The 21,924-nt window shown below is 40.2% G+C and overlaps 1 protein-coding gene across 1 annotated transcript in view; it reads left to right on the top strand.

Annotated features, from left to right (window-relative positions):
* The first annotated feature begins 16,621 nt into the window (after positions 1 to 16,621).
* Positions 16,622 to 21,924, top strand: part of PPP4R3A (protein phosphatase 4 regulatory subunit 3A) — a 42,154-nt gene continuing 36,851 nt past the window's right edge. The window contains exon 1 of the mRNA XM_066552233.1: positions 16,622 to 17,723. Coding sequence (XP_066408330.1) covers positions 17,582 to 17,723 — 142 coding nt within the window. The 5' untranslated portion in view covers positions 16,622 to 17,581. The remainder of the gene's footprint in view (positions 17,724 to 21,924) is intronic.

The raw sequence follows: 21,924 nt of genomic DNA, 5'->3' as shown, positions 1-21,924 counted from the left end.
TTGTCATGAAGTGTGGCCTCACAGCTACACAAAAAAGCTCCTGCATTAGCCAGTCTTTACACATATTTTGTTAATACTGTTTTACCATAAACATGTTCTCTGCAGAAACATTAATTCTTCCTGTTGGTAAGTTCTGAATGAAGTTCCAGGTTAGAACACTTGATAAAGAGACAAGATTTGTAGAAAGCAGTAGTAATGTTCTTAATTAGTTGTGTAGTTGGCAGAATCCTTCACCTAGCTGAAGAGCAGCAGGCTCCAGACAAAGCGTTACAGTGATACCAACACACAAACAGGGAAAGTGTGGTCTGTGACTGTGCTAGGCATGAGCAGTCATGCTTCAGTACTTGCTGAGAGGTCATCAAAGACATAGCAAGCTCATCAGTCATATACCATATTGTTCATCTGCTACAGAATGCAGATGGCTGTAGTTAAATAACTCATGTATTGTCACTGTATGAATTGAATCTTGACAGAGGGACTGTCCTTTTCCCCTTCTATTTGTTGTAGTGTGCTAAGTATAACATATTAGCATAACATTGGCTTATATAGATGATATCAGGAAGTATAGATTTAATTTAGCTGTATTTTAATTAATCTCTTCACTTGATGGAAAATAGCCTGTGTAAGGAGAGAACTCTTTAGAAGTCACTTTCTGTGACAGCACAGTGATTCATCAATCCAAGAGCTGATTTTAATTGACTGTTTTTGTACTGTATTTTGCCATGAAGGAGAATAAAATGTGTCATTATTTTTGTGTGATGGAAGTTCTCTAAGAATCAAAATCCATTTGGCTCACTGCTCCTCTGCTATACAAAGAAACCTATCAAATTCAATGTACACGCATAAATTTCACTGAGGGAGGTGTGTATTGATGCTTTAGGAAAAAGGAAATTGTGTATAATTTTCTGTTGTAGTGTGATTGTCATTACCGGTCCCTCTGTGTTCACTGTCGTGACATTGGGCATTCCCAGTGACCTGAAAAGAATAAATGGATGAAAGCCAGCTCAAGCCTGTTGCTCTCTTCAAAATGTATCATTTGTCCATTTTTTATGCTTTATGTTGTGCCAAGCTACCTATGCACTGCCCCACCACCCCCATCCCCCAGTGTGGGTCTGGCTGCCTCACAAAGGCATTGCTCTTTATTTATAGCTTTGGAACCTGATGATTCACTGATGCAACTGTCTGTAACTAAAAGCAAGGTTACCATCCAGTTTACCTGATATCGAAGTAAGTTCAGCTTCCTTTATATTACATTATTTCCTGACCTCACTGGGGTTTGCCCTTCTTTGACCTCTCCTCCACTGCAGGCATGTGTGGGTTGGTTGCACAGCTGAACTGCCAAAACCCCTACTGAGTTCAGCAGTCGGCGCATGTTGGTATCATGCATGGCTTTGCTTCATTGAGCAGCAGTAACAGACTTACAGAAGTCCTTGCTGATTCATGTCACCACACAGCTCAGGATGCTACAAGCAGCCTGATCCTGTTGTGAATAGCAAGGGATATCAGAAGCTAGTGTTCTGTGAGCAGCCAGCTCCTGCCTCACATTTCTGCTGAGCTTGTAACCTAAGCTTTTTAACAATTTCAATTTAAATGCATAAACATTTCCCATTTATTTCAAGCACGCATATAAATGTGGTTATAGCTGTCTATAAACAAATAGGCCCTAAATTGTTTTTTTTTTCTCTTATTTGTGATATGCTTTTAACATGGTCATATAATCATTTGAGAAATCGCTGTAGTAATTAGTGGTCACTATAGAGGCATCTGGGTGATATGGTTTAGTGGTTTAGGGAGTACAGTGATAGTGCTGGGTTTACAATTGAACTTCATGATCTTAAAGGTTTCTTCCAACCTTGACAATTCTATGATTCTATGATTCTATAGTATCATGTTGTCAACTACAAGGGGATTATTAGCACTTCAAAATATTTTATGAGCTCACAAGTCATTTCAATATCTCATTTTCCTTAGTGTTATTCTGCTAATTCTTGGCTAATTGCTCCTTTTTCTCTGAGTTTCTGCTTATTCCTTTTACTTCACTTTCCCTGAGGCAACACTCGCTTTCAGCCAATTTCCACTCTTCGGTCATAGCTTGTATTCTACTTTTCCCCACAACTTTGAAGCAGAGGCCCATCAGATTTTGTCTTTTTGAGAAAGAAGCTGACTCTTTTTAGATTGCTCTTACTGACAAGTGATTTCCATACCTACCAATACTACAAGTCTAGTAAATTTGTAACATTCTTATCTTCTGTCAGCTCATAGTCCTGATGATGTTTAAAAGAACCTTGTTGTAAACAACGGTTTCCAGCAAGGCAACAGTTCCTATTCCATGTGGACACAGTTACTGTCCCTCACTCTCCTACACAACTTCTTAAATAGCTGGTGCTTAGCAGACCACTGAATAGGTTAAATTAATAGAATGAAAGCAAAGTGAATGTAAGTAACAGAGATAGGTATATAAATAGAATCTTACTCTAAGAAAAAAATGTATATGGTTTGATATTTATTGTGTGAAAAAAAATGTGGATTTTGGTGGGGTATGTCTTGTAAAGAAACTTATTTCTATTGGTAAAAAAATTGCATGATAAATGGCCTAGGAGGAGATTGTCTTAGTTACTAAGATAAACATCTCTCACCCAGACTAGAGAAGGGTAATTTTGCCGTAATTGGTTTTAGCTAGTTAAAGTTGGAGTTTACCCTGACTGACCATTTGTCGAAAAGACAAGCATATGGTATTAGCAGTGTTCACATCACTAAGGAAACCAGTGTCTAGATACTAGAACTTAACATTCTAAACCAGGAGGAAAAAATACTTCAAAGACATATTTCCTAAAGATTACAGCATTTATGAATGCAGGTCCCTTTAGGAAATTTGCAAAATTTATGCACTTAGATCCCAAAGAACATATTTAAAAATCCCAGCTCTCAGAGGAGACAAAATCCTGTCCCATGCATCTGATGTGATGTGAGCTAACTTAACCCATTGGGGGAGGCAGGAAGGAATTCAAGGTATCCTTGACACAGCAGTCCTTTATCCTATGCTGAGCAAGCACCCTGCTGATGATCACAGTAACACCAGGATTTATAGCTGATCATGATGGGAGTAGGTGACCTATCAAGATGTTTATATAGCATGCATACCCTTCAAGAATGCTAAAATCTTGATAGTCAATTTACTAGTTTCAGGCTCAGTTATTAGTTTCAGTAATACCTGTCTGACCTCTCTGCCTCTTAAAGGAAAAACAAGCAACTGTGCTGCTGCCACTGATGCCTGTCTACTCCTCAAATGTACTGATTGTCTTGCATTGTTTGCTGTGGCTGGAATTCTGGCTGAAATTGTTCCCTCCCATCCATAGAGGATGAGTCCATCCTCTGTGTATGAGCCCTTCATTCTGGATTCTCACTCACTGCACAATGACTTTGCAGCCAAATCATTGAATTCTAGTCTTGAGACTATTGTTATTAGTCACTGGAGCAGGAAATCAAAACCAGTCCCAGCCATCAACCACAAACTCAGGACACTCTTCCTGCTGCAGTGTTACAGGTTGAACCACCAAGCTTCCTCACACATGCTGTATTTCTGGCTTCTTTTCCCTGTGTAAATGCCTATGAGGAAGTATTTTTGCACTAGGAAAAATGGAGACAGTAACATCCTCACTCAGCTTCATAAGCTATCAGTCAGGATTGTCTCTTGAGAAAAGGGTTTGGACTCAGGCTGTGAAGGAAGTTGAACACAGGACTTGAATTTTCTGGGTGAGTGCTCTGACTAGTAGAGTTGTACTGCCAACAACCAGCACACCCAGCAACAGCTGGTTTTGGAAAACTAAAATAGCTGCACACACATTTTAAAACTGAAGAGGGGCACCTAGGATTCATTTTACCTAACTCCATGTGCAAACAAAGCAGATCTCTTTAGGAAATGGATGTGCCACTCCACTTACATTTGGATCCTTATTAACTTATGTGGGAGCTGGCAGGTTCCTTGCATAGGCCACAGCAGGCCTGGTAATGCTCAGACAAGGGTTGAAAAAATACAATGGCAAAGGCAATGATCACAAAAGGAAGCACAGGAAATTCCATTTAAACATAAGAAAAAAATACTTCACTGGGAGGATGCTTAAATACCACTTGGGGACTCTCCATCCTTGGAGATACTCAAAACCTAACAGGACAAGATCCAGAGCAGTCCTTTCTAGTGGATTCTAATTTGTGCAGGGGATTTAGACCAGGCAGTCTCCAGAAGTCCCTTCCAACTTCAATTATTCTTTGTTTCTGTGAACACTGAGAATTTGAAGGCCAAACAGAAAGGCAAACAGACCCCAGACTCAGATTTTTGTTCTTGAAACTCAGATAAATCCTATTTTTAGTACCCAAATCGTCACTCAATCAAAGCAAAGAAAACCAGCTGTGAGAATTTCCTTTGCACTTGCATGTATTTTCTTTCATGCATTAACATGGTTAAACTTAAAAAGAAATGTGTGTGGTGTGGGGGTGGATGGCTGTGTGGGTGGATGGGGGGGGTGTGTGTGTGTGTGTGTGTGTGTGTGTGTGTGTGTGTGTGTGTTAAAAAAGAAACAACGAAAAGAGGGAGGGAGGGAGCTGCCTTGTAAGAAAGAATTAAACCCAAGGGCTGGAAAGCTCAGAGCAGTTCAAGTCAGAAAGGAAACTTTCAAATCTACACTTTGGACAGATTTTAAAGCGTGAAATAAGTGGAGATGGAAGGGCTACAGACAAAAAAAATGTTAAATATCCTTCCAGAGTTACTTTCATTTCCTTGGCTGCAGTACAATAAAGGACTAGTTAGCCAGTCAGCCAAACTGGCAAAGAAGGAATTGTTGGTGTTGTGGAGGGAGAAGGCAGCACAGTTATGATGAAAAAATTTTCCATATTCCATTCACATAGCTTTGAATAGAAGTGAGTTCTAAAGTTGGAATAATTTTTTTTTCTTTCCTTGGGATTTGCTTAAACTCCAGAGTACTAAATATATATCTTTGCTTTCTTGTTCAATTTCACAGCTTATCTAATGCTTCAAGTGTGTTTAATAAACCTTGTTGTTGGCAATCAATCAGTACTGGAAGTGAATGCAAAAGAGGACTGGGATTAAATGGATAGCTACACACTGGAATTTTCTGTTTGCAGCAAAATCATTACATTTATTAAATGCATCCATTACAAGCCATTAAGGGAGAAAAAATTAATTCTGATCAATACCTTTGCTTTCACATTTTTAAATTCTGAATGGTTGTTCAAAACCAAATTTTATCCTGAATAGTTTTGGGAAATGGGAGAGTTATGTTTCGACTGAGTCAAAAAAAGTATTTATTTTAGATAGTGTAAAAGATAGTTATATAAAATTTTACTGAAATTCCCTGGTCATATTTTCTCAGTCCTTGGATAGTATGTTAATATATGTCAACAAAGCATTCCTCTACATAATAAAAACTGTTGCAAAAATGTTATCCTTTATGAAACTTCAGGTAAAGGAAATGTCCTTCTTCTGGTTTTGGTTCAATCTTGTTCCTTTATTATTATTTCTTATATTCCTTCATATCATCCTCCAAATAGCCAGTTTCTTTCTGGTCTTTCTATTTGATTCCATGGAAATGTGCATTTAATTACAAATATCTCATGAGATAGTTCAGAAGGATTGAAGGAAATCAAACTATAGGCATTGAGTGAGATCAATCTTTGTAAGAATGCCTTTTGATGGAATGGAACAACTTTGATACAGAAGGGAAGTCTTAGATGGGTAGTGAGATATTTCAAGAACTGAAAAATAATCTGAGAACTCTGTTATGCTGATTTGTCATAAGGAAAGGTTATCAAATTCATCAGTTAAAGAAATAGTAAATTACTGCCAGGGTATGGAAAGGTCATTCAAGAATTTTAAACATTAAATTCCTCACTTGAAAACTGTGGTGTTTAACGCAACATTTCAATCAACCAGGAGAACAGAAGATGACAGACATGTCACCAGTTTTTAAAGACTACTAGTTATCTGAGGAACAACAATACCCAAGTCTGACTTTCATGGGTGGCAAACTAATTGAAATTATTGTAAAATAGAACAAGTAGAAATTTGAGTAAATTAAAATATGAAGGAATAATCAATATGGTGTTTGAGAATGAAATTTGCATAGCAAATGTAATTATGAGGTTAAGCTGGTGATTTTTATGTATTTGGATTTGTAAAATGCTTCTTTGAGAAAGGTATCTCACTAAGAACTTTTAAAGAAATTAACTTCTCATGGAATGGGAGCAAAGATAATCCATGGGCAAACAACTGGATGGGAGATCCAAAAAAAATTATGGTTTTCCTCAAATAACAAAGAAAATAGGGTTCCACTGGATCTACAGCTGTTCAGATCCTTCTGTACAAGCTATTCTCAAATGACAACATAAAGCTGAATACTGAAGCAGGGAAGTTTGCAAAGATAACAAGTTGTGCAGCAAAGTCACAACTAAAGCAGACAGCAAGGAGTTGAAGAAAATTTTAACCAATGCTGAGCAGCCAGACAGTAAAACCTCTCATACAATGTATGCTTATCAAATTCAAACACAGACACTTAAAAGAAAAATACAAAACAGAAAGCTCTTAGCTGTAACTACTTGTGAAAGGGATTTGGCAGTTATTTGAATTGGCAACACCATGCCCTGTGGCAAGGAAAGACAAACTGAACATTACAATTATTTCCTTTTGAAAAGAATAGAGAACAAAGCAGGAAAACATTATAATGCTGTTGTACCAACCTTGAATCTCAAATACATGCACTTCTGGTTATTGATCTCCAAGACCAATGTAGCAGCACTAGATAAGATACGGGTAAGTTAAGCAGTATGGATCAGAAATAATGAATCGGTTCTATTCAAGGGAAACCAAATAGTACCTTTCTTCATTGAAAAAAGATGATTAAAGGTGGAGGGAACATAAAATCAGTCACTTAACTATGGTGATTCATTGTTTCTCAGAAGCAAAAAAGTTGTGTAGTAATTGGAAACAAACAAAAGGAAACACTTTTAAACATCACCTAGTTGTACAGAATGCTGAAACAGATGGACCTTTGATCTGACCAGTGTGGCAGGTCTTAGAGTCTTGTGACTGACACTTTTTCTCTGACTGTGTTTACTGTCGTGTTGAGGCAACATCAGTTGAGCAATATGAGAAGCTCAGTATAAAAATAACATCCTTTTCAAAGTATTCTTTCCATTTGTATCTACCACCCCTCTCTACTGTGACAGGCATTGCCAATAGCTAAAAATATGCAAGCACATAAATAACATCAGCGCCTATCATGTGGCTGTGATCTGCTTGTACCATACTTGCCCACGTCATTTCTGTTACCACTTTTACCAATTCATAATTGGCAACTGCTCCTCCCAAGTACTCTGGTAAAAGTATGGCCTTGCCACATACACTGAAAACTAACAAAATCAGGCTTTTGTTACATTAATTGTAGAACTATGTTCTTTGTTACATTAATTGTAGAACTATGAACTCTTCAAAGACAGAGCAATAAAAGAAATGGTCTTGTGATCATTAATGTAGGAGCATTACAGAAGGAGAAAGCCAGTTTTGAAGCGAGTGGTTCCAAGATAAATTTAAGCAAGTCCCTTTATACCTTTGCACTATATTAATAGGCAGGAGGAGCAAATTTTGCAATGCAGATATATCTATCAATGCAAACGTGTATTCACTGCATTCTTTTAAATGGCTATCTTTGCTTTGGAAGTTACTAATTTATTTTAACAACACAGCTATCTATAGGGTAAATCTATTACAATTGTGATTATCCCAAAAACCGTGTGTATTTGGGATATGGTAGGGTATATTATAACACAGAAGAGTGGCAGCTTATGTAGGAAATCAATTAATTGCATTCCTCCAGTTCCACTGACTGCTGAACTGGTGCTACAGAAAGATACAAAAGATGAAAATGGTTTTCCTCTCCTCAGAGAAATGCTGCTAAGAAAGCTAAGACACCATCAGGTGGTGCCTAGGGATTGATGTAGAAAGAGAAGAACTTCCTTGCACATTCATTTTCGCAAAAGAACCATGAGCCTGTCTATTCTTATGTGCACATTTTTCTGAAGATATTGTCAACAACAGCCTACAAATTTCTTTAAGGAGAATGCACTGTGCAGAAATAAATTAACAGCAAAATCAGACACTAGTCTGAAAAAAAGTGCATAAAATGAGTCTATTTTTAATATATGCTAAAATATGCCTTTTGCTATTTAGGATGAATAAATTAAATTACAATTTTCCATGTAACCCTATGACCTCCTAGGGGGTTATTTTCAGTACAGTGTTTTGGAGGGGAAAAAAATCCCTCAAGATCTCTAAGTTCTTCTGCTATGAAAGATCTGAAGTGAGATAGCTGGAGGCAAGAAACAGCACAGTTTCCAATTCTGATACCATTCAGTGTACTACTACTAGAAAAGTGCCATTTAATTGCCATTCCAAAACCATCTCCTCTTTAAATGGCTGAAGTCTTGTTTTGCTAACAAGTTTTTTTTCATTTTGTGAAATGCATGGATTTGAGTTTAAACTTCTATAAAACTGCATCATTTGTCCTGTGCTTAAAATGCAATTGATTAACAAAACTCGTATCTCCTATTAAACTCATATTTCTGATTTTCCCCCATGCTGTTACTTTTCCCATGTCCGTGCCTTCATCATAGTTTGTGGCTACAGTGAATTCTCTATATAGTTATATTGCAATATTGTCAGGGATCTTCTTTCCCCCTTGCCACTCCTCATGCCTACAAAGAAGCTATACTGAACTAAATTACAAGCTTGTGTGCTGGAATCACCAAAAGATCACTTCCTGGGAAAACTGAGAACAATATTTGCAATGTGAAGAAGAAAAGCCCCACACATGGGATAAAACAGAGGCTGATACATGCCAGTTAATAGGGGAAGGCTTTCAAGGCAAGTATAAAACAGCAAAGAGAAGGATAGGAAAAAACCTCTGAAAATGTATTTGGCTTGAGGGGGGACCAAGTTGTGCAGGACCTTGCATGCCACAGAGATCAGTCCTATAGTAGGGAACATGGTACAGCAAAGATTTCATCCAAGTGATAGCTATGAGCAGGATGGCAGGTGAGAACATAACCTAAGCACAACTCATTTGGGTGTGCTGAAAGAATTGGGAGAAACATAGTAGAGATATGAAGAGGGCAGCTATATGAGTAAAAGAGGGAGATGAACTTGACTGGATCCATGGTTTCCTCGGTGAGAAGGTCGGGGAAGGGATTTAGGGCTGGTCCATGTCATATATAAAAGGTAACAGGAAAGTATAAATCATAATCCCAATGATTTGGGATTATAAGAAGTGAGAAGCACAGAGGAAAGCAGGAAGGGATCAAGGTTTCAGCTTTACTGACTGGAATGAGTCTTGTTTTCCTTTATCTCTAGTTGCCCCAGAATACTCTCATGGCTGCAAAGCACTGTAAGATCTTTAGCTGATCAAGGCTCTAGGGTGGCTGTTTCAGGGGACCTCAACAAATGCTAGCTGGCAATTCTGTTTTCCCCATACAAGTACATTAAATTGAGTGGCTGTATTATACCACATATCTGAAATTGTAGGGAATGTCTTGACATCAGGGAACCTCAAACACCTATCTACCAGAGCATAGATGTGTACAAGATTTTTTATGCAGAAGATTTCAGAAAATTTAAAAAATTCTCACCATACTCTTTTAGTCAGTATTAAACACAAATAAACACAGAACTGTGATATATTCTTACAGATTATATGTTCTCTCATTATTATTTTCTCAGCTGTCACTAATGACAGCCATAAACATCACAAATAAATCCTGCATGTTAATTAGTTTAGACAACTGTTAGTGAATATTTAATATCTACAATTCTAACTATATAATAACTAATTTCTATATAGTGACAAGCTGCAGTGATGATTAATGAAATGGTATGCACTTACACTGTCTTTGGTAGTAATGTCCAAGTGTATTTCTAGTTGTATTTATTTAGGACTATTCATTCTCCCTGTGGATTGAGCCCCACAGTCCTGCACCAGCCAGTGCACAGCAGAGGCACGTCACTGCCATCACCCCACACTTCTACACCCTGGGGTGTGAAAGCTGCCAGACCCCCTTTGCAGCTCAGTGCTCCAGCCCCTCCTGGCACACACACCATTCCCAGCCTTCTTCCTCCTGCACATCCGCTGATAATCCCCACATGCCTCCAATGCCTTTGCCCATTAGTCACACAAGTGACTTGAGAGCTCTGCTTGGAGGCCACCCATGCTCTGCAAGGGACACTCCTAGGAGATTAGTACATTGAACTACTAAGTTTGACTTCAGCATCAATGTTTCCTTGCAGCAGAGCCTTCCGTCACTTTCTTCAATGAGCTGTGAAAAAAGAACAATTATTCTTGTTTTGACCATCCCACCTACTTGCTGGACTTCTTGATCCTCAGTTTTTGTATTGGAGGGGACATTAAACAACTGAGCCTTGCTAACTTTCTTCATGCTTTTCAAGATCTTACAGATGTTTGCCAAATCCTGTCTCAGGTGTGAGCCCAAATCCTGTCTCTGGTGCCAGCCAGAAGAGAGGTAACACATATGGGAAAAGGGGAGGCTAGGCTGAGAATGTAGAATCAGAGGAGTTTCTGTGTTGCTGCTGAGGCAAACCCATTCCATAACAATTTAGGTTGTTTTTCTAGGTAACAATAATAGCAAATCCTCTAGTTTTGCATTTGGTCTACTTAGCTTTGCTTTTAGTTAGAGCAGGGGTGCAAAGTGAGGACACTGCACATTTCCCTCCCTAAATGCTTGGCCTCTGTTACTGCAGAGCTTATCCACAGAGCCTGGTGTCAGGTTCTCACCTCTGCTTGGTTGGCTTCATATGCAAAATGGAAGACACTAGAACCAGCTAAGATAATTAGTAAAGTAATCTCTCAAGTAATTGGATGTGCTCCCAATCTATTTATATTACTTAGTTGCAACTTGCACCACAATCATTCCTGTTCTGTGCAAGTCTTGAATTATTTGCATCTCTAAGACCATCATTGTCACAAACACTGAAGTGACTCATATATTTTAAAATTGGAAAAACCAAACATATTTGAATTGCTGACAGTACAATGGCTGATTCTAAATTACTTTCTAAAAAAAACTTACCTGCCTCCTTTTTTTTTCAGGTTTCTGACATATTTTTATATTTATTACACTTTATTACATAGAGACATATTGTCACTTTCACTTTTGTCCAGGAACCTGATCCTAAATTTGCACAGGTCTAGTCCAGTAGTCCCAGATGACAGCTCCAATTGAAGTACCAAGCTGCTGAGACTCTGTGTGTGTGTAAGGATGAGTGTCCACCTACCTGTGTCCATGTGCTGCTGGCTTGTTCTGGCTCTGATAATGTCCTTTCTCCATCTCTTTTGGCCTTTCTCCCTTTTGACTCTAAATCCACTTATGTAGTTCTTATTTACACAAATTGGAAACACCTTCAACAGTTCCCACATTCACCTCAGCATGTGCCTAAGGTAATGAGGAATTTATTTGAATGAGAGTATTGCAGCAGATAGTAATATTTTAGGAGATTAGGTAGAGATCTAATAGAAAATTTGAGGTAGTTTTTACCCTTATGGGTAATGGACTTTCAAAACTTCCTGGAAACAAAGTTATCATGTGGATCTCACTTCCTGCCTCTCTGTCCATCTCTTTCTCAAAAGACCATCAAATATATGGGTCTAAGAGAAACTTGTTGTAGTCTGAGCTATGGATGAAGTACTGGAAACCTTATTTTAAAAAAATACATGGGAGCAAAAGTTAGGAAAAGGAAGTCTACCATAGAAAAAGGAAAAAAGGACTCAATAACTCTTACTAAAACTTCACAAACACAGTCAAAAGGCAAAATAACAAAATAATGCATATGAAAACATAAATATGTACTGCATAGGGACAGGCAGCACAATTCAGATGTCTTGGAGTTCCCCTTGCAGAAGGAGGGGAATTTTCACTGCTGGATGAATAAATGATGCAGGCACATCCTCTGCATCAGCAGTACTTTGAAATTGTTCAGTCTGCAGATAATGAGGCCTACATATTTAGATAAAGTGTAGCATTTCCAGAGAGGCATACAGGAATTCAAAACAAATACAGACTTTGCATGACTGTGCAGTTGCAGAGAACTCCTAAAAGGAAGCTCTGCTTGGAAGACAAGAGTCTGTTCAGTACTGTGAAAATTAAGATGACAATAGGGGCTGAAAGAAAAGAGATGACATTTCTGTTGAAGCGATTCATATGCACATTATGTAGGAGGAAGAGTTACAGAATCTTAACTGCTGACCTTCACAGGTTCATGTTTGTTGTTCAGGTACAAGAACAGAGCTACTGCTTCTCAGGGATCTGTGGCAGGATGTGAAAGTTGAGTGGCAGCCTCTGTGACATGTTTCAGAGGGTGTGGCTGCAAAAAAGTGCATGCTGCAGGAATCTGAGATTTTGGAGTGTGACAAATGGATCTGCAAAAAAATAAAGCTCTTCAGAGCAGTCCTCTCAGATCTATTTAAATTTCTTAGAATTTGTTAACCATGAGGACACCAGAATTATAGAATGTGGCATTAAAGCAACTTTTATTCCTGATGTTACATTCTTCCACAGTGTGCTAGCTTACAATCTGTCCAAAAGTCATATTATTATAGGATCTTACAGACACAGAGCAGTGTCAGAAGTTTGTGTTGAGTTGCTTGTTTACTATGCTGCCTTGCTTCTTTCAGAGCTGCCTTACTATTTATTGCCACAGATGTGACCCTGTATTTGGCTGTATCTGGAGGATCCTGTTAGGAGGTGTAGGTCAGAGCATAACCAGGCCACAACCTGCCAGAGCTGCTTATCCATCAGGTCTTGAACAAACACTGTTTACAGCTCAAAATTTTAAGTGAAAGTGTCATTGCTTGCCTTAAATTACTGGTAAGCACTAATGAGCTCACAGACATTTGTAAAGCTGGAATAAGCCAGAAGCAGCTGCCAGTAACCTTCCCAGCTGCCCCAGGCTAAGCCATTCTTTCTACATCAGCGCCTTCAGGAAGTGAACCTGTTTCTGACCCTTATGGCCTTATCCATTTCTTGCCATTTCTTCCAGACTCTCTGAGTCATACACAGCTTTTATGCACAGAGATTTTACATTGACTTTCTAAATATTACAAGAAATCCTAAATAGCATCAGTCCTACTCTTGATTTCTCACAATCATCTAGGATCATCTCCACAGATCAATTAATTCCTTTTGAGCTCTACCAGTCACCTCAAATCTGACCCACGCAATGTGAGCTTTCTTCACAGAATACAATTTTAACTTTCCAGAAATACCTGAGAACTGTCCATGTGTATTATATCTGCCCCATTACCCTTATGAGCAACTTTGTAATTTAACAATAAATTAAACATTTTTCTTCCTAAAGCCACATCACCTGCTACTGCTATAAGCCCATCTTGTAATTCTTTATTGCATTCTGTGTGAGCATTTATTGTCTGTGACTGATATCAGATAAATCAATCTACTATTATCTGGGTTCTCACTTGTCCAATTTGAATACTTATAGTCAGTCTTCATGTCCTCCAGAATTTCTGCAATAATTTAAGCTTTACTAAAACTTAATAAGGTTTCATGCTTCCTGAGATCACACATGCAAGCCTCTTTAGGACTCTCAAGTTTTTTAGGACCTGCAAACTTGAATATGTTTCTCTCTAAGCAAAGTTGTTTAATATCCTTGTAAATAATGACCAGGAAAGCACTTAGTCATCATAATATGATACAAATACATCACACATTCTTTCAAATATAAAACAAACTTATTTATTAAACAATTACTTTTTTTGTATCAATATCAACATTTTAAAAAATCTTAATATAACAGGCCTATAATAGTGTTAAGATTTAGGAAACATGAGCTGTTCCTAAAAGTACCAACCATGCAAATTTCTTGACATCCTTATCCATTTTTTCTGTGCTTCATAACTTGTAATGATTGCTAGGTTTGCTTTTTGTCTATTTTTGTCTATGTATTTATTTCAAACTGCTGTGTTTGCTTCTTTTCTGAATCTCCCCTCTTCTTGATCACAATATTCTGACTCCATTACAGACATCTTTTTTATAGCCTCTCCCTATTATGATAATTTTTCCATTTAATTTTTTATTTGCACTCAGTCATTCATTTTCCACAGGATTTTGGGGCACAAGTCAGAATACATGCCTTGGGAACAGGAAGACATAGAGAGTGTCCATGTGTATGTAGTATGGATTGAAACCTTTTTTGCACATACTGAGTATAGCCATATCTATATACTCAGGCAAGCACAGACTTTCATTCTGGCAATAATCTTCACCACAATAAAGTCAGAAGTTGTTAGTTTCCCTAACATTTTATTTTGTTCAGAAAATATTTAGCTAGGTATTTTAGGAGCTCTAATAATGCCTTAGTACATAGGACCAAATTTATATGTGTGACCTGAAGTTTCTTCACAATAACAATGCAATTTTCTTTCCCAAAATTATTATTAGACACTGAAAGAAAAAGTTATCTTGTTCTTTAGTCTTGACTGCTGTGCAAGAAAGTAGCTCTCTATGGTAAACCCACTTTAGGCTTATTCCTATTGCATTGAACGATGTGTAGTTACTTTCCTAGGAATATAAAAGTTAAAAACTGGTTTCAACACTCCATCTCATCATTTATTACTCAATTACTGGTGGGCAAAAGTTTCTGTCAGGGCTAGGTCCTTTATTATTTACAGGAACTAAAGGGGCCTAAACCTTTTAACTCAATTAATAACAGCCTCTCCTGATGCCTGAAGACACTTCCTTCTGGACACAAAATTTCAAACCAGTAGAAATGGAGAGAAGGAATTGAGGTGTGACCTGACAGACTTGCTTTCTGACTCATTACTCCAAGAAAAATAAACAGAATGTTTCTTTCTTTCCCAACTACTTTCCAGCATGGGAAGTTACTCTCAATGCCTGACTTTTTTTTTCTGGAATGACTGGGGTAGAAATGTTTGAAAAAATAAAACCCTTTTGCCAAACATAATGAAAATTGGGTTAAAACCTGACAAGTAGGCAACTATTGTTGGACTGAGCATTGTTCAGACTGGTATCAAAATAACACAAGGCCCATTAAAAGAAGCTGAGCCCAAAATTTTCATAAAGCAAACTATGCAAACTGAAATCTGATTGTTTTCAATTCACAAAAATTAAAAAAAATAAAATTAAAAACTGCAGTGAGCAGTGTGGTCTCTACTTAATCTGATGGCCACAAGAGGGTACAATTTGTAAATGGTACATGAATATAACAGTTCTATAGAGTTTTCTCTAAGTGACATCAATCTTTTCTGAAGTCACAAAAATCCATCTCCAGGCTGGCCTGAGGGAAATTTTGGCAAGAGCACCTGCCCAGGAGCAGCCCCTCGAGAGCTGCCCAGGAACAGCCCCGAGAGAGCTGCCCAGGCCGCCAAGTGAAGGCACCGAGCCCCTTTGTGTGCAGTGCTGTGTGGTGGCTCCCCTTCAGCCAGGCCCACAATCCACAGCTCCAGACATCTGAATCTCTTCAAACCTGTCCCTGCTTTAGCCAAGAACACTGTGCTGAGAACAACAAGCACAACATGCCTTCAGCTATGGCATAGGAACCCAAACAACACTACCAAAGGCCCTTGGGCATCAGAGCAAAGGCCAAATGGCTTTGTTTGGGCACATCAGGAATCACAGAATATTCTGATTTGGAAGAGACCCATCAGGATCACAGAATCCAACTCCTGGCCCTGTACAGGACTCCCCAGGAGTCACAGCACGTCCCTGAGGACATTGTCCAAACACCTCTTGAGCTCTGCCAGCTTCTGCTGTGGCCCTGGGAGCTCGTTCAGGAGGCTGCATATCAAACCTGTAACCACTGGCTTTCCACAGGGCAAACAAAATAGAAGATGGACAAAGGAAAACAGGGCTTGACTAGAGGCTTCCTTGTGATACTGATTAATCCTGGTGAAAACTGCTGGCTCAAACCACCCTCAATACAATTCACTTTGATAAATGAGTATCAAGACTTGTTCAAAAGCATAAAATAACAGACTGCATATTGCAGTGAGCTCCCATGTACACTGGGTATCTAGAATAGATAGTACTGTGAGAGTACTGTGAAATGGACTCTCTTCTGCAGTGGTGCTGCTGGGGTCCCAAACGCCCCAGTGTTTTCCCATATTTTAGGGAACTCTGTCAGATATATGCTTAGATATTAGCAGTAGCGGCAGAAGCAGAGCCTCGACAGCTTCTGATATTGGAATTCTTTGATTCCATCTATGACTGCAGAGATCCAATTCAACCAAAAGCTGTTTAACTCTGAGATCACTCGGCAAGGTGAGGAGGAAGAAAAAAAAAAAAAAGAGGACAAAAAAACCCTCAAAGCCGGCGTCCGCCAGCGCCTGCGCCGGCCCGCGGTAACGGCGCGGCCACGGCCGCACGCGCATTCCCCGCGCGGGGCCGCTGGCCCTTTAAATGCCGGCGGGCGGCCCGTGCCGCCGCTGGCTGGGAGACCCCGCGCCTCCAGTGAGAGGTGAAACCAAGATGGCGGCCGCGCAGTGACTGAGGCGGAGCCGGGGCCGGAGGGAGCCGGGCCGCACCAGCCGCTGCCGATCGCCCCCTCCCTCCGCAGGGCACAGCGTTTCTCTGCCGGCCGGGTCGCCGAACGCCTGGAAGCGTAGCCACATCGTAAGGCGCGCTGGGGAGTCGGGACTGAGCCGCCGCAGCACCGGCAGGAGGAGGAGGAGGAGGAGGAGGAGGAAGAAGAACATGGCGGCGGAGTCAGGCTGGGAGTGAAGCCGCCGCCTGCGACCGGAGCCCATGGGGAAGACGGGGCGCTGAGCTCGGCTGGTCGTTCACCCTGTCGCTGGACGGGCAGTGTCCTCAGGCCCCAGGCAGCCCAGGCGGGAAGGAGGGCGGCTCCTTGGAGCCCCGCGCTGACGGACGGCGAGCGAGGGGCTTCGGGCCTGGGCAGCTGCTGCACAATAGAGCCGGGCTACAGGCCGGGGCGAGCGGCCCCTCTCCCGCGTGCCTCCCTTCCTCTGATTCCCTCCGGCCTCACCAGCTTCCCCCCTGTTTTCCTCGGCAGGGCTCCGGCTTCCAGGAACGCTTGCTCCTGTCACGCTGGGCCGGCTGCGGTCCGCCGCCGCTTCCAACTACCGTGGATCCCCTTCTCCTCCGGGATCCCTTCTTCACCGCCTCTCCCGCCTGCCCTTCGCCCTGCAAAGAGCCTCTCTCCTCTCTGCGGCTTTCCCTGCCTAGGCTTACTCGCCTTTTGTGCAGCGCCTGACTGTACCTGAAGGAGCAGCTCCCCTTTTCACATCTTCGCCTCTTGTTTCTCCCTCTTCCCCAATCCTGTTACCCTCGATTATGAGGATCCCGTTGGGGCACTGAAGAGGATTAAGAAGAGCTTGCTTGGCGTGCCCGCGTGGGGCTGCTGCCGTCTTTCCCGCTCCCCTCCCGTGAGGGGGGCCTGGCCCCCGAGCAGCCTGGTGCTCCTGCAGCGATTGCCGGCCAGAGGGGTGGCTGCGGTGCGGCAGGCGGCAGGATGACGGACACCCGGCGGAGGGTGAAGGTTTACACGCTAAATGAGGACCGCCAGTGGGATGATCGAGGCACAGGGCATGTGTCCTCTTGCTACGTGGAGAGGCTCAAGGGCATGTCCCTGCTAGTCAGGGCAGAGAGTGATGGTAAGTGTGTACGGCTGAAGGCACGGGCTTTCCTCGTCCTACCCAGTAAAGGAACTGGGTGTTGCTTTGTGTCTGTTGCGTTGATGTTTTGCTGCATAATTCAAATGGTATTCCTGAAAGCAAGTGGGCACTAACCAGAGTTCATTCGTGCTAGGCCAAGTGAAAGAAACAGAAGATTGCCATCAAGTGCAAGCATAGTAGGCACTTACTGAATACACAGTGTTGCATTCAAAATGCGTTCGAGTCTTGTTGTAGATCGTGCATGGGTTTGGATATCTACTGGTCTGGTTTCAGAATCGATCACTGGATCTTTCTGGAAGCGATCCCCTCATGAAAGTTGTTCAAAACTTAGGTGTTGGTCTTTAGTATTTGTTTTTAGGAGATCGTTGGATGGCTAACACCCTTCTGTTTCCACCTGCCCTTTTCTTTAGTAGCTTCTAGAATTATGTAAGACGTTCTAACAGCTATCAACGGTTTTCGAAGTACAGTTATGGTAGTAAAGACAATACAATGGACAGAACAGCATTTTCAGAGATGCTTTTTTTTTTAATGGAATGGGAGTACTCAGCCCTTCAGCAGTTCTAGGTCTCTGAAGATAAATTTAAGATTATGGATTATCAACTTCTTTCACGGTTTCTGGCAGCATATGTCAGTAGTATATGTTAAGCAGTAATATCTAGCCCTGTAGCTACATGTTTGGGCTAGTCTTGACTGTTGGTTAAGTGAGTTCATGACTGCTGTGATCAGAAATTTTAAAATGTGTACTTCACAGTATTAGCCTTGTACCATTCTGCTTTTCAAATCTGTCAGTGCATGACTTACTACTTCATTAGATGTATAGCTACTGTATTTAGTGACTTGTAGCTCTAGTTGTAGCTTTTGGCTGTCGACAGACTTTGTCATTTTATTTATTAAGCTTTCTTATCATAGGAAGTAGGATGAGAAGCAATTTGAGAATCATTAATCCTTACTTTTTGGGAAAGTTATTATAAACTGTACAATATGTAATCCCTACAGCAAAGATCATAAACTGATATGGAAGAATCAATCATCTGAGGAGGATTTTGGTAATTGAGCTTCTGATAAGCCCCCAGAGAGATCTTGTAGTTTTTTGATTATACTTTGAAAGGTTAAACTGACACCTGATTTTTATTTATTTTACAGTGAGGAAGATGTATTTAAACCTTGAGCAGCTTCATATTGCAAGAGAAAACATTCAAAATGGAAATAGAATTAGTTTAATTTCAACGTGAGGAGGGAATTAAAAAAAATTATCACTAAATTTTTTGGCTCATTTTTTTACAGTATGTTTTGTCGTAGATACTGTCCATGGCTGTTGGGGGCATGTTTAAAAACTGTTATGTCTCCTATATTAAAATTTTTCTGTTTTTTTTTTTTTTTTAAATTATTTTCTAAAAAGAAATCAAAAGAACTGCAGTTCCCAACCTCCTTGTGAAGAAATAGCTCATTCAAACTAAAATCCATGTATTAACTTTCAGAGGGCTATGTGTGCTTCAGACTGATTAGTGCCTGAGCTGGACTGTTGTTGCCAGCTCACTTGTAAATAACTGAAGGTGTGTAAGAAGGAGGATACAAAATGGTATTAAAAACTAAAATTAAGTCATTGCTTTATCTTGCATAGCTAAGATACTGTAATCAAAGCAGGGACTGTCTCAAACTTACTAATTGCACTCAACACGCAGATGTTTATTTGGTAGGATACACACTTCAGCCCTCTCTCAAGCTGCATGCTTTCTACTTGAAAGTATTGAATAATACCCAGTTAAAATTCTTAATATAGTAGGTAGTATCAGTCCTGGGTAAATGTGCACTCTATTAATAGGCTAGTTTTTCTAACTTGCTTGTGTAGACACCTCATAAAATTTGATTTATATTTTGTTTACTCCCACTGTCTGTTGTTTGTGGGCTAATTTTGAAGGCAAATAGTAATTTTTACTTGTGAGCAAATGATTGGAAAAAGGTAATGCCATACCTGTGTTTTATATACTGTGCAATTTGTGTTTCCTTGCATGCTTTTTTAACTAAATGAAATAGTTGACTGTGATTTTTAACTTTTTCCCAGTTAACAAAGACATACAAGTGGTATGAACTGAGTAGTAGAACTGACCTATACACCATTTGTCTCCATGTTTCCTTTGCATTCTTGTATTGTCTTTCTTTGTCAGCTCCTCCTCTTTCCACAATGAAACTTCTTCCTTCCTGCATTTCTAAACCAGCTTTTCCTAGCCTTTGAGCTGAGATTCATCCTGTGCACACTGGCATATTCTTACTGCCTTACTCCAGGAAGCTGACAGAAAACCTCGGCATCTGCCTGAACGTGAAGGCTCCATTTCCTGACTAGGGGAGGTCCTGGGGATATGAGCAGCAGCTCCTTCTGTGTGTGGGAAATTCCCACTCCTGCTCAAGGGCCACTTTGGCTGTGCACTGATCAACAGCAGAATTACCGTGGTTTCTTTGGCTGACCGTGTGGGCTGGCACATGGTTCAGTCTGGATTTTGCAGCTGTGACTTGGTGTAGTAGGCTGCTTTACAAGTGGTTGGGATTTTATTGCACAGTCAGGGTGTGCAGATAAGGGAAGTACAATCAGTATGCCACATCCAATGTAAGCTATCATTTGGAATTGGAGGAATAAGAACTGAGTAAGAGGGGTTTTTATCTGTAGGAGTGGTTTTTTAACTTGTGCTGGTTTAACACCATCATAAAAGAAAATAATTTAGAGTAGATGAGTGAGTTGTGTTGCAAGCTGCATGTCTGATGTTGCCAGGCACTAAACCGTTAAGAGTCATTGCAGACAATCTGGAATAATCAATTTTAGAACAGAAATACCACAAACTGCTTTCATATCAGGTATATTATGCTTTGAAGCATGAGATTGTAATTTTTTTTACGCTATAATAGCTATTCACTTTTTATTTAAAACCCTGAAAAGTTTCTCTGTGTGATTCCTAGTTGTAATGTATTCTACTTGAATTGCAGCAGAGCAAGAGTGAAATACTTTGTTACAAATTACCACCCACCATGTGAGTCTGTGTGTAATCAGATACTCTTTGATTTCTTACCTGTTTCTGACATGGTATTTTAGGCTGTTGTGGCCTACCTTATTCTTAAATTGTCTTTGTACTTCTTGAGGTTTACTGCATGGTTTCAGATCACCTTGTTTTCGTTCTGAGCCCAGATGACTGAAGTGACCTCTAAAGTGAACATTTCTGTTCAAGTAATTTGTGTTAATTTGAAAGCTTAAACCTTTAATTAAAACTTACTGGTTCTGTATCTAAACTTTTTGACAAGTGAAAGTTAACCCCTCCATTGCAGGCCATTTGTGAGCTCTCTTTTAGGAACTCATCATTATCATCCAGCAGTTGTAGTTTGCTGCTTCTGAAGTCTGTGTGTTAATGATTTCTGCCACAGGGCAAGTGCCTTTCCTTGCTGCTTCTGTAGTGCAGCTATCAGTAAACCTGTACAACTGGCAGGCTTAGACAAAACTTGGCTTCAGGTTTTTTTACCTTGTTCAAACTCAGGGGACTGATTTTATTGGCTTGTTTTTAGGTAAGCAACACAGTATTTATATTAGATCAAAATGAAAAAAAGCATGGGGCAAGATGACTTAGGGTTTTTTTGTTTCTTTTCTCCTGGCTCTCCCCTTCCCTTAATATTTGAGTTTGGCGTTCCAGAAGTGTCTTGGACTCAGGAATATTCTCTTGGAATTGTAGAACACTTTCTTGGGCCTCAGTTGGAGCTGTTTCTTGAGTTTCTGAGGATTACTTTCTGTGATTGGGTTGCAGCAGAACTGATTGCAGAACTTAAACCTCTGTGTGCATCTTGCAAGAAACAGCTCTTGACTTGAGACTTTCATTTAAATGTAAACATGTTTATGCTGGTGAGGGGTAGTAGGCAGCACTTTTTCCTCTATTTTTGAGGAAGACTCCATGTAACAGTTTGGTGGGAGAGCAGCAGTGTGCCAGATTAACTGGTCTCTTCCATATGTGTACTTGTAAACAAAGCTGCAAATTTGCTGTTTGAGACTGTTGAATTGGGATATTTGATGTCTCTAAATATAATTGAAAATAGCATCGAATATCTGTGTGTAATAATCTCTTCTGAGCAAGTCTTCTCCTCTACACACATTCCTTCTGCAGCACAGAATGGTGTTTTCTACTAACAAAACCCCCAGCTGTGCTGT

The sequence above is a fragment of the Molothrus aeneus genome, chromosome 6 (genome assembly GCF_037042795.1).
Source record: "Molothrus aeneus isolate 106 chromosome 6, BPBGC_Maene_1.0, whole genome shotgun sequence".
Taxonomy (NCBI): domain Eukaryota; kingdom Metazoa; phylum Chordata; class Aves; order Passeriformes; family Icteridae; genus Molothrus; species Molothrus aeneus.
This window is presented reverse-complemented; position numbering and strand designations above follow the sequence as displayed.